This window comes from Gekko japonicus, unplaced genomic scaffold (assembly GCF_001447785.1).
Source record: "Gekko japonicus isolate JY-2015 unplaced genomic scaffold, Gekko_japonicus_V1.1 scaffold58, whole genome shotgun sequence".
In the NCBI taxonomy this organism is placed as follows: Eukaryota; Metazoa; Chordata; class Lepidosauria; order Squamata; family Gekkonidae; genus Gekko; species Gekko japonicus.
The window spans coordinates 635,109-646,740 of record NW_015162475.1 but is presented as its reverse complement, the minus strand read 5'-3'; the positions used below and the strand labels follow the sequence as shown (position 1 = coordinate 646,740).

Genomic DNA, 11,632 nt, shown 5'->3' with positions numbered 1-11,632 from the left:
CGTCCGCCTTCGCTGTTCTATAGACTGGAAGCCCCCTAAAATAAATTATTGTAGGAACAGGGGTTTGTTCAGAACGATCCCTACTCTATCATATAGAAGAATTTAAATATACAGTATTTTAAGTAAATTTTATCAAGTAAATTTTTAAAATAAATTTATTAAATAAATTTTATCAAAAGCTGCTTTTCACTTTGTTTAAAAAAGTGTTTAATATAATAAACCTACAGGAATAGTTAAAAGTTTCAAATCAAAATAGTTAAGGGTGAGTGGGGAGGAAAGAAAGGGAAGTAGCAAAAACTTGTAACCCAAAACTGTGGAGCTGTACTAGGTTGTGGAGACAGCTACACATTCACAAAAGTAATCAGGCAAAAAGAAATAAGTACTAAGAAACTTGGTCTACAGAGTCATCAAATGAAGTGACCTTTTGTGCTTGTGAACTGACTTCACACACTACCAGTCAGCACATTTTTGATATCCATCAAGATACTTGGAAGAATACAAAGAAACTAGGACAGGGCAAAGAGTGCCATTAGCCCTCCCATAGCACTGATACTCTAGGCTGTAATTCTACACAGTTTACGGGGAACTAAGCATCAATGAATTCAGTATGCCCTCTCTCTGACTTGCTGTGACAATGCAACTTGCTTCTGGGTGAATGTATGTAGGATGGGGCTGCCTGAAAGTATATATCACTTCAAAACCAAAATTAGGCCAGAAAGCAACTGGTTTAAATTCCATTTCTAAAACACAGGTTCAAATGATTCCACTAACTGCGATAAGTTAAATCCTGCACAAAGAAACATAAAGCAAACTTTGTACTTAGGTCAGAAAAAAGCTAACAAATATGGTATTTCCAGGCTTCCCCCCCCCCCCCCATACAGAACAGTGCCTAATAGAACATTCTTGTGGGTTATAACTCCAAAGAACAGAAAGAATATTAACTCAATAGCTGTTGGACTAATCCTAAACAGGCCTGCTTGGAAATAATTCTCATTTTGTTCAATGAGTTTTACTCCCCCTCATTCTCAAAGGGGTTTTTTGGGGTTTTTTTAGGATTGCAGCTGCAAAGATGCAAATAATGGGGGTGGGGGGGAATCATCATCTGATATCACAAAGTCACTGAAGCCTACATAGGACAGCAACTTGTTTAATCCCAAATGTATTTTGAAAGAAAATGCCTCTGGTAAGGTTCTCTCTGAAATGAAATGTCAGATTCTCTAAATACAGCCTACTGCACTTCAATCTCAGTATTCTGTATGCCCCTGACAAATGGGTTCAGGAGCAGGTAGAAGGATGTTAAAACCTAGAACATTATAGATTCCCTCTGCACATTCTGCAAAGTCAGTGTGGCGTAATGGTTAAAATCCTGTATCTTGAAGACACAGGTTCAAATCCCAGCTCCCCCACAGAACTGCTCTGGCTGACATTGGGCCAATCACTCCTCCTCAGCCTAAACTACCTTCACAGGTTGCTGTGAGGATAAGATCGAAACAGTGAGAATATTGTTTCATGCCCCCTGGGGAAGAAATGTGGGGTATAAATAATTCTTGAACTGGGGTGATTTAAAATTTTGCTACTTGTCTTTCACCAGGGAATGGATACAGGGACCACTTGTATTCTTTTATTTATTTATAATTTCAATTTATAGCCCGCCCTCCCCGCAACGCAGGCTCAGGGCGGCTCACAAATAGGCATACGCCAACACATAAAAACAGTTAAAACCATAAAAACCATTATTACAGAATTACAACATATTAAGTGCTCTAGATGTTCCAAACAAAATCTTTCATCAAGATGGCGTGTCTAAGATGGTACATCCAATCAGTGCTATCAGTTCCACGTGGCACTGTCATTCTCTCTTCCCAGGGCCAGTTAATAATGATGGTACAATAGTGGCGGCTGCTACCCGAAGGCCTGGCGGAAGAGCTCCGTCTTACAGGGCCTGCGGAACTGCGCCAGGTCCTGCAGGGCCCGGATCTCCTCCAGGAGCTCGTTCCACCAGGAAGGAGCCGCCACCGAAAAAGCTCTGGCTCTGGTAGTGGCCAGCCTGGCCTCCTTGGGGCCTGGAATCGTCAGGAGATCTTGCATCCCCGACCGTAGTGCTCGCAGGGGAACATGTGGGGAAAGGCGGTCCCTCAGGTATGTTGGACCCCGGCCATATAGTGCTTTAAAGGTAAGAACTAACACTTTGAAGCGAATCCGGTATGCTATTGGCAGCTAGTGCAGTGCTTTCAGCACAGGCCGGATGTGGTCTCGGCTAGGGAGACCCAACAACAGCCTGGCCACAGCATTCTACACCAGCTGCAGCTTCCGGATTTGCGACAGAGGCAGCCCCATGTAGAGAGCGTTACAGTAGTCTAGCCTCGAGGTGACCATCATGTGGATCACTGTGGCCAAGTCATCGCGGTCGAGGAAGGGAACCAACTGCCGAGCCAGCCGAAGATGGTAGAAAGCCTGTATAGAAAAACTGCTTTCTATATCCACATGCCTTCGCCAGTGATGTCTTTGGATAACATGCTGTGTCTCTGTTTCCCGTGCAGGCCAAATGGTCCAGGGCAGACCAAATGGCCTGAACTACCTAAATAGCCATGCCATATAACCACACATTCTTTAACACCTCTAAGTGGAAAAGCCAGACCTGATGGCTCCTGGCTCTGGTGCTCATGGAGTATGTCACGTACACCATGGAGCAGCTTGAAGCTGGGTTACCTGACTGCAGGCAGGGCTCCAAACATCTAGCCTATCCCCACACGCAGCTATGACAACCAACAATTGGGCACACCCATGCCCACTCGCAATTGGCTGATGGCCACAGCTACTTTGTGACTGGAATTGGGCTATAATTGATAGATCCCTATGGGAATGGGGTCTCTTAGTTCTCTCCCTTCCTCCTCCTGTCCTTGTCTGTTTTATGGCACCTGAAATGCTGCCTCTTGAGAGACAAAGAGTTGCTTTGTGACTTGGAGCCCATGGTTGTACAAAGATGGGATTTCACCTCAAAATCCCCTGGTACTTGGACTATCTTGGACTGAGGAATCCTCCTGACGTGGTAACTATGAATCATTAATGTTTAGTTAAGGCAAACAGCCCTAGCCTTTGTTATTTTTGTAATCTCTGGTAGTCTATGCTAAGCTCTGTACTAAATAAAGATCTCTCTTATTGCTAAATATGTCTTTGATGTGTAACTGAATTCCAAGGCTAAATCCTGTGACCTAAACGCTCCCCATATATGCTACCATTGGAGAGTAAAAGTGTGCATCTCTGGAGTGAGTTGCTAAGGTGTTCTGTCCCAGATGCCAACTAAGGGTTTGGAATCTCTCCCTTAGGAAAGGCGGGGACTAGTGAAAAGAAGTTCTGGTGGCATATTGTTCTGGAAACCAGAGAGGATATAGATCATCTCGTGGTTTCTTGTTTAATATTCTGAAAAGTACAGGATTCCCTCCCATTCCTGGACTGGCTTGGGTGGGCAAAGACCTGTACAAAGCTGACTTAGCAGTGGCTGCCACCTGGGCCTCCATAGTTAACGAGGAGTCCAGGAGCACTCCCAAACTCCTAACCTACGATGCTGGCACCAAAGGCACCCCATCGAAGGTCGGGAGAGGGAGCCCCAACCCCAGACCGCCCCGACTCAGGCCCAGGACCTCTGTCTTCGCCGGGTTTAGCTTGAGCCGACTCAGTCGGAGCCAACCAGCCACAGCCTGCAATGCCTGGTGCAGATCTTCTGGACTAGAGCCCAACCGGCCGCCCAACATCAGATAGAGCTGGGTGTCATCTGCATATTGATGGCATCCAAGCCCATACCTTCGGGCAATCTGGGCAAGGGGGTGCATGTAGATGTTGCATAACATCGGGGAAAGCACTGCCCCTTGAGGCACCCCACATTCAAGAGGGTGTCTCCGGGACTGCTGTTCCCCTATCACCACCCTTTGTCCCCGATCTTGGAGAAAAGAGGTAACCCATTGAAGGGCGAGCCCCTGAATCCCCGCGTCGGCGAGGCAGTGGGTCAGCAACTGGCGGTCGACCATATCGAACGTGGCCAACAGATCTAACAACACCAGTGCTGCCACAGCACCTCGATCCAGATGCCTGTGGAGGTCGTCAGTAAGAGCGACCAGTACGGTCTCTGTGCCATGCCCTGGGCAGAAGCCGGACTGGAAGGGATCTAGGACGGAAGCATCATCCAGAAAGCCCTGCAGCTGTAACACCACCGCCCTCTCAATAAGTTTGCCCAAATAGGGCAAATTGGACACCGGCCGATAGTTGGCCAATTCGGCCGGGTCCAGAGAAGGTCTTTTCAAGAGAGGGCGGACCATCGCTTTCTTGAATGCCCTCGGGAACTGTCCCTCCGCGAGGGACTTGTTGATAATTTCCCTAAGGGCACCTTGCAGCCCCTCGTGACCCGCTCTAATGAGCCAGGAGGGGCACGGATCAAGGCTGCATGTGGATGGGCGCACCGATGCAAGCAATTTGTCAACTTCCTCCAGGCTAAGCAGGCTGAAGCACTCTAAACCTGGAACCGAAGACGTGCAAGGGGCCTCAAGTTCACTCACTGTTTCAACTGTGGTGGGGAGGTCACGGCGGAGCGCCAAGACTTTATCTGCGAAGTAGCTCGTGAATGTCTCACAGCCAATATCCAATTCCCTAGCATTTCGCCTGCCCTGTGGCAGAGCCGTTAAAGACCGAATTGTTCTAAATAATTGGGCTGGGCACGAGCTCGCAGATGCAATCCTGGTTGCATAGAAACCTCTCTTTGCGGCCTTGACCGCCACCTCATAGGATCTCATAAACGTCCTATAAGATGCACAATACCTTGTCACGAGTGCGACGCCACCGTCTCTCTAACCGTCTCAGTTCTCGCTTCATCAGCCGTAGCTCCTGGGTATACCAGGGCACCAGCCTAGAGCGGGGGCAGAGAGGGCACCTGGGAGCGATCTCGTCGATGGCTGCGGAGAGTCGGCAGTGCCAGTCCTCCACAAGCTCATCTAATGAGCCGCCAGGGGGCCTCGGATCCCGTAGAGCCATCTGAAGTCGTATTGGGTCCATTTGGCTCCTCGGGCGAGCTAAAATCTGCTCGCCACCTAAACAGGGTCGGGGTGGAACATTCAGACAGGCCTTCAGAGCACAGTGGTTCAACCATGGTACCGCCTCCGCGGTAATCCGGTCCACTACCAACCCTGTTGCGAAGATCAAATTGAGTGTGTGACCAGCCCGATGCGTGGGGGCCGATACAAATTGAGAGAGTCCCAGCGCCACCATGGATGACACTAGGTCTGTAGCCCGGCTGGAAGCCGCGTCATCGGCATGGACATTGAAATCGCCCATGACTACCAGCCTAGGGTGCTCCGACGGCCAGCCTGATATGGCTTCCAGCAGGGATGGCAGACTACTGGCTGGGGCGTTAGGCGGTTGGTACACCAGCCAGATCACCAAACTCTCCTCAGCCTCCACCATCAGCCCGACACACTCCAAGCCCGCGATCTCCACAGGTGGGAGTGCCCTGACGGAGTAAGCCTCCCGAATGAAGATAGCCACCCCTCCCCCTGCCCCCTAGTCCGCAATTGGTGGACGACCTAGAAACCCGGTGGGAGAGAGCCACGGTCTCCCCGTCCCGCACCCAGGTTTCGGTCATGCACACCAGGTCAGCCCGTTGTTCCAGCACAAAGTCCTGGAGGTCTTATTGGTCTTATTGTTAATAGACCTGGCATTGCACAACACCAATGACGGAGGGGGGTTATCAATCCTGGCTTCACTGCCAACAACCCTTGGGATGGGCCGCAGGCTGGAAGGGCACCGAGCCATTTTATTTCTCAGTGTCCTTCCCTTACTATGCTGCCTGGGCCCACCGCTATACTTTCCCCTCCCCACGAGCACCGGACGTTTTTGTCCAAGCATTGCCACCAACAGGTCCACGTCGGAACTTCTAACCACTAATGGCTAGCAAATGCTAAGCCTCACAGAGCTGGACACAGCTTGGTATCCCTGATGCTAAATTACAAATAACCCAACCTACTCTGCTGTAAAAATCCCTTAATGATTGCACTATAGATCTATGACCAACCGCCAACTTGACTGCAGACAAACCCAAGGGACAGGCAATTCCTGACTCATAAATGGCCCAGACTCACTGTACCTTAAGCACTTTTTTGCAGACTAAAAGCTCAACCACATAGGAGTTCAGTCTGACAGCTGAAACAAGAAAGGAAAAGCCAGGCATCTCATGCCACCAATGTCCTAAGAAAGACAGTCAGTAGACTGCTGTACTGTTGTTTTTTTCCATGTTTTAAATTATAAGCCACATGAAGAGTCCTATTAATGGCAGCATACAAACACAGTAAATAAATGACTAAGTAAACTTGTTCTGCCAGGCTTCTGGGCTATATTCCTGCTATTGTTGCTTTTACCGCTTTGTTTCACTGTATTCCTGTTTTCCTATTGGTGCATATTTATTTTTACTGGAATAGTCATTGGCTGTTCCGATTTTACTGAAGTGGCTGACTGAATTACCTTGTATTTTTAAATATTTTGTACACTGCCTTGGGCAGGTCAGGGATAACTGAATGGAAAGTCCTACCACCATAGAACAGTGAGAACTGGCTGAGCTGTAAGGCTATGTGCTCCCTGAACCACTGACATCCAGTATATTCACACATGTTTTCTGTCAACACCACAGCTGACCTTGCCACTAAACTGCCATTTTGTTCTCACCCATAACTACTTCAGATTTTTTTATCTCACCATGCATGCTAACCTCATTCAGTCCTTACATCTGTTTTCCAACCATCCCCCAGAAGGGCTATACATCCTCCTTATTTTATTTCTTATTTGGAATAGTCAATTAGAATAGTTGATTGGAATGTATTTCTCTGGGCTGGGGACAGAGGAGATACACTGCACAGCCAATCGCCCTACTTCAAAGAAGAGGATGCTATAAGTTGCCTCCATGCTTTAGAGGAGATGAATGGAGTGTGATAGCAGGGATTCAGTTAATTACTCTCAGCATCCCACAATTAAGGGTACATCTGCCCATCAATATCCAATGTTGATATATTTATTTCCTTCACTATGCTTCCTCTCCCCCCAAGAATCAAGCCCAAACAAATGGTGACCACATAAACTAAGCTTGTTAGTCCATTTGCATCTGTCAAATGATTAATCCTTGCATCTGTCAAATGATTTTATTAAGCTATATGCTAATTTGCTGCTCACCCTTTACCTGTATGTATGGACTGGCAACTTCCATTTCAATGGATCTGAAGAACTCTGCATGCACAAGAAAGCTTATACCTTGAATAAAACTTTGTTGGTCTTAAAGGTGCCACTGGACTTGTATTCTTTTCAGCTTCCCTAATGTGAGAGATTATAACTCTATCCCTACCTGCACAAGAGAATTTGGAAAAGAAACAGGGACTGGGTACAGCCTAATCTTACCTCCCCCAAAATCCAGGGCATAACAAACAATTAGAGTTTCATTCTACTTCACAGCTTAAAGAGAATGGGACTGTTAATTAGGACCAGAATAACTGCTTCTTCTTCAGACCTAATAAACACCCACACTGAATTGTTTTGCTTCAAACAGCATTTAAAAGCTTATAATTTAGCGCAGAGAGTCTCTGTTAGGTGCTCAAAATCTGTTCCCTCTCCCTCCATTTTCATTTTTTCTGTTCTCAGCTTTCTGTGGCTCCTGTAAGGCACTGCAAGTGCTCAGTCCTCTATGAATCATTTTTGGCTTCCCTCCTTTCTTTAATTTATGAGCAAATATTTTTCTGCATACGGTATAAGTCTGCACGTATGCAAAAGAGTTAGCAGTGGTCTTATGCTAGAACAGCTCTACTGCTGTAGTCTGATCACCACAGCCTGGCTCTCTACAGTTGCAATGCTGCTAGAAGCTGACTGAATATGAAACCACGTCCTCCTTTAAACCTCTTCTCCAGTACAGGTTTGACATTTTATACACTGTGCTACTTAATGTCTTCTGGCTGCTCATCTTCTGTGAGAAACAGAACTCCAAATGGTACACATGAAGCCAACTTTTTAACAAAAATTACATTCCCAAACATCTACCAGCTCTGTGCTGACATCATGCTAAATAATATTTTAACCACAGTTTGGGGTATGCACTGTAATTTTAAAACCACAGTTACCATCTGATATGATGAGCCAGTATGGTGTAGTGATCAGAGTGCTGGTCTAGGATCTGGGAGACCCAGGTTCAAATGCCAGATCTGGCACGTAACTTGCTGGGTTACCTTGGCCCAGTTAATCTCTGTCTCAGCCACCTCACTATCATGAGGATGAAATGAATGAGAAGATAATGGTGTATGCTGTCCTAAACTCCTTGGAGAACGGATGAATAAAAATGAACTTAATGAATAACTTGTGAGCAAAAAGAAAATAAAAATGGTCAAGAAATGCTAAACCATGGTTATATGCACACTGGGAAACTCAACCTATGGTTTGGATTCTAAACCGCATTCTTAATTGTCTGAACTGAATATATGTGCACATGCACATTCTCTTCCAAACATGAAGTGCAAAGCAGCTGGAAAGGCATGACTAATAGCAGAGTTTACTGACACCTAAATAGGTATTTATTTCCCTGTCCATTCTTGATCTCTGATTTTTACAGCTAAACAAAACCAGAACAAAGACAATGGAACTTACTTATGTATGCGTCTGAGAACAGATTCGAAAGAGCTAATTAAAAGATCACTGACTTCAGTGACAACTGAGTAGCAAAGCACCTCCTCAAGAGGAGTGGTTAATGAGCCTCTCACTTCATTGCACTTTAAAAATATGAGGAACATCTAAACATATTAGAATCATAACTCCATAACAAAGAGCTATTTTACTGTATAGTTCAAGAAGAAGAAGAGGAACTGTAGGAAGTAAATGTTTCACTGTTGCCTAGCAAAAAACAACAACAGCCAAAACTGATCCTAGTCCTCTAACTGAGTGGTGAGGATTGTTGCACTACTACAGAAAAGGAAAGCAACAACAAAACTAGTTAGAACATGCTGTGCCTGTCTCCTTAATACTACTTGAACACTACTGCTACTCTCTGATCAAGACATATAACTGATTTCAGGATCATGCTGGGGATGGTTTTGCCCCTCCACAACTTATGCTCAACTCCATTTCTGGCCAAGAGCAAGTCTCCCAACTTTTACAGAAACAAGTAACACCAGGATTATGGAGAATGTAAATATTCCCCTGCAACACATCAGGTCTTCTGCTTGAAGCTCACTTACCCTTTAAACCCCAATGTAATTGAATGATTTCGATATTTTGTTTCGTGCTTGTATAAACAAGACAATACTGTTCATTATTTGTTAAAGTATACTGTTTAAAATTATTGTCAGAGGTTTATAATTAAGGGCCAAACGACAAGTGGCTTGGGGCAGTTCTGTATTCAAAGCTCTAAGTTTACATTTAAAACAAGTACACAATAGTGTATTTGATAACTTGTTCCTAGCCAAGGATTAGTAAACTGCCAGTCTTGCTGATTTACAACATGTACTTTTTTCTGAATCAAAACTAAGGAAGGGATTACTCAGTCCTTTTGACAACCATTTCACACTTTTTCAGAAGCACGTTTCGCATTTCTGAAATTACAAATACTTCCTAAAAGCACAATATTAGCTGAATGCTACTTATCCAGTTCTCCTCTCTTAAATAGCTATATGCGACTGAGAACGGACTTAATCACCTAATCATGTTTTTATTTCTAGTTTCTGTGTCATGCACAAAATATCATGCCCCATGTTCTGCAATTACAAGTCTTTAGCTACCTATATAATTCTAGTGAATGAATAATTATATTATCTAATCCCCTCGTGTTCAAATAATTATATTCTCTAATCTCCTCAGGTTCAAACTGCAGTGCCATACACATTTAGTAGGAAGTTCTAACAACACAAGTACAGAACATGCCTGCCTCAAAAAACATTTGTATTAAGGAGCAAGCCCCACTTATTTTAAGGCATGCTCACACTGTATTAAGGGAACATAAGAATGCCATTAAATCTACTGCAATAACCTGCACTTTCTTCAGCACCTTGCTTCCAAGTCAAGCCTGCACAGGGCTATTACTGCATAGCCAGACACTGCATAGCCAATAAGGCTTACTCCTAGAGAAGCCAATTCCAGACAATTACCATTACCTCAAAATTAAACAGGAGTCCAGTGCCATCTTAAAGACAAACTAACCTTAAGAAGGGGAACCGACAGTTAACACCACTGACTGAAATATAGACTGAAATAATGTTAAGACTTCGCAGTTTGAGTGGCCTTTAATAGACAAGCAGCAGATGTGAAATATTTTGATACTTGTCTGAATCTGTGGATCTATATGGGTCCTAGCACGCACCTTAAAAGAAGTTTGCGACCGTTTTCTTCCCATCCAGCTCCTATCCTATAATTTCTCTTCCATTTCGGTCTTTCCCCTACCAACAGGATACATAGGCTTATACTCCCTCTGTCCTGTGTTTTCTCTCTCTCTCTCTCACACACACACACACTTGTTTCAGAACAAGCTCTGTTAAGTTACTACTCACTAACAGTTGAGGAAGGGGGCTCCACCTTATGCAGTCCACTCAAGAATAAACGTCCCTCCCAAAGGTGCCCCTGGCCCTCCAGGAATTTCCCCCCTGGAAGCGTGCATGTAGAGAGCAGCAGCCTGGACTTAAAGCATGCTTATTCCGAAGTAAAACCCCAGCTCAAATTCAGCGAGGGAGCAGTATTGAATTGATGTCCAGCTATTTATTCTGGTAAACTGCTTGAGGAAACCCCCCCGGATCAGACCCGTGGCCCGGCCTAGTCCAGCCTCCTGTTTTCCCATTCAAACCAGTTCCTTTGGAGGGGCAACAGAAACCAGGCACAGATGTTCCCACCTGGCACCGGGGCGCTGCGGGTTTATGACCTCTTCCCGAGGCTTCCTAAACACACCACCACCACCACCATGCGCCTACCATCTCTATAATCTTGGTCTTTCTGCCCGTCTTCTTCTTCATGGTGAAGATATACTGAGCGAGCACCACCCCGCCGACCAGGGCGCACACGCTGGCGCTGGCCACCGCTCCCATTTTGGCCACGGCGCTCTTGTCCATAACAACGACCTGCCTCGGAGCCCGGGAGCAGCGTCGATCGAGGCGGGGGCACGGTAGCCGCAGGCAGCCTTCTTCTCCCGGCACGGCCGTCACCGACGCTCCGTAACAAAACAAATCCCTGCTTATGCCGGGAGAGGGGGGACAGGGGCGGCGGCGGCGAGGCCCCCCTCACTAGTCGAATCCCCCCCGTCTCTCCCTTCTCCCACACAGCGCGCGCCACCAACCGAAACAAACGACGGTTAAACGCTCCTTATTTGAGGGAAGGGAAGGTTAAGCATGGGGAGGAACACGGTCGGGAGGGAGAAACCACTCTGACGACAGCGGGGCTGAAGCCTCTGTGACGCTTTCGTGTTTCTTTTTTTTGGGGGGGGGGTTCTTTTCGGTAGGTTCTGCGTGAGTCTACGCTACCAAACAAATAATGGCTGAAAGGGTGTGGGGGTGAGGAGGACAATAGGGCTTCTTTCGTGTTTTTTAAAAATACAAGGGCACCTCCCCTCCTTCCCACACAAAATAGTTCGACGCATCAC

General features: G+C 46.1%; 1 protein-coding gene across 3 annotated transcripts in view; it reads right to left on the bottom strand.

Moving 5' to 3' along the window:
• The window catches only part of NT5C3A (5'-nucleotidase, cytosolic IIIA), a 34,205-nt gene extending 22,778 nt beyond the window's left edge, over positions 1-11,427 (bottom strand). Inside the window, exon 1 of one of the 3 annotated variants that reach the window (XM_015405734.1) lies at positions 10,968-11,427. In XM_015405734.1, coding sequence (XP_015261220.1) covers positions 10,968-11,105 — 138 coding nt within the window. In that variant the 5' untranslated portion in view covers positions 11,106-11,427. The remainder of the gene's footprint in view (positions 1-10,967) is intronic. The other 2 variants (XM_015405735.1, XM_015405736.1) reach the window with 2 other exon arrangements.
• Between the last annotated feature and the right edge of the window lie 205 nt (positions 11,428-11,632).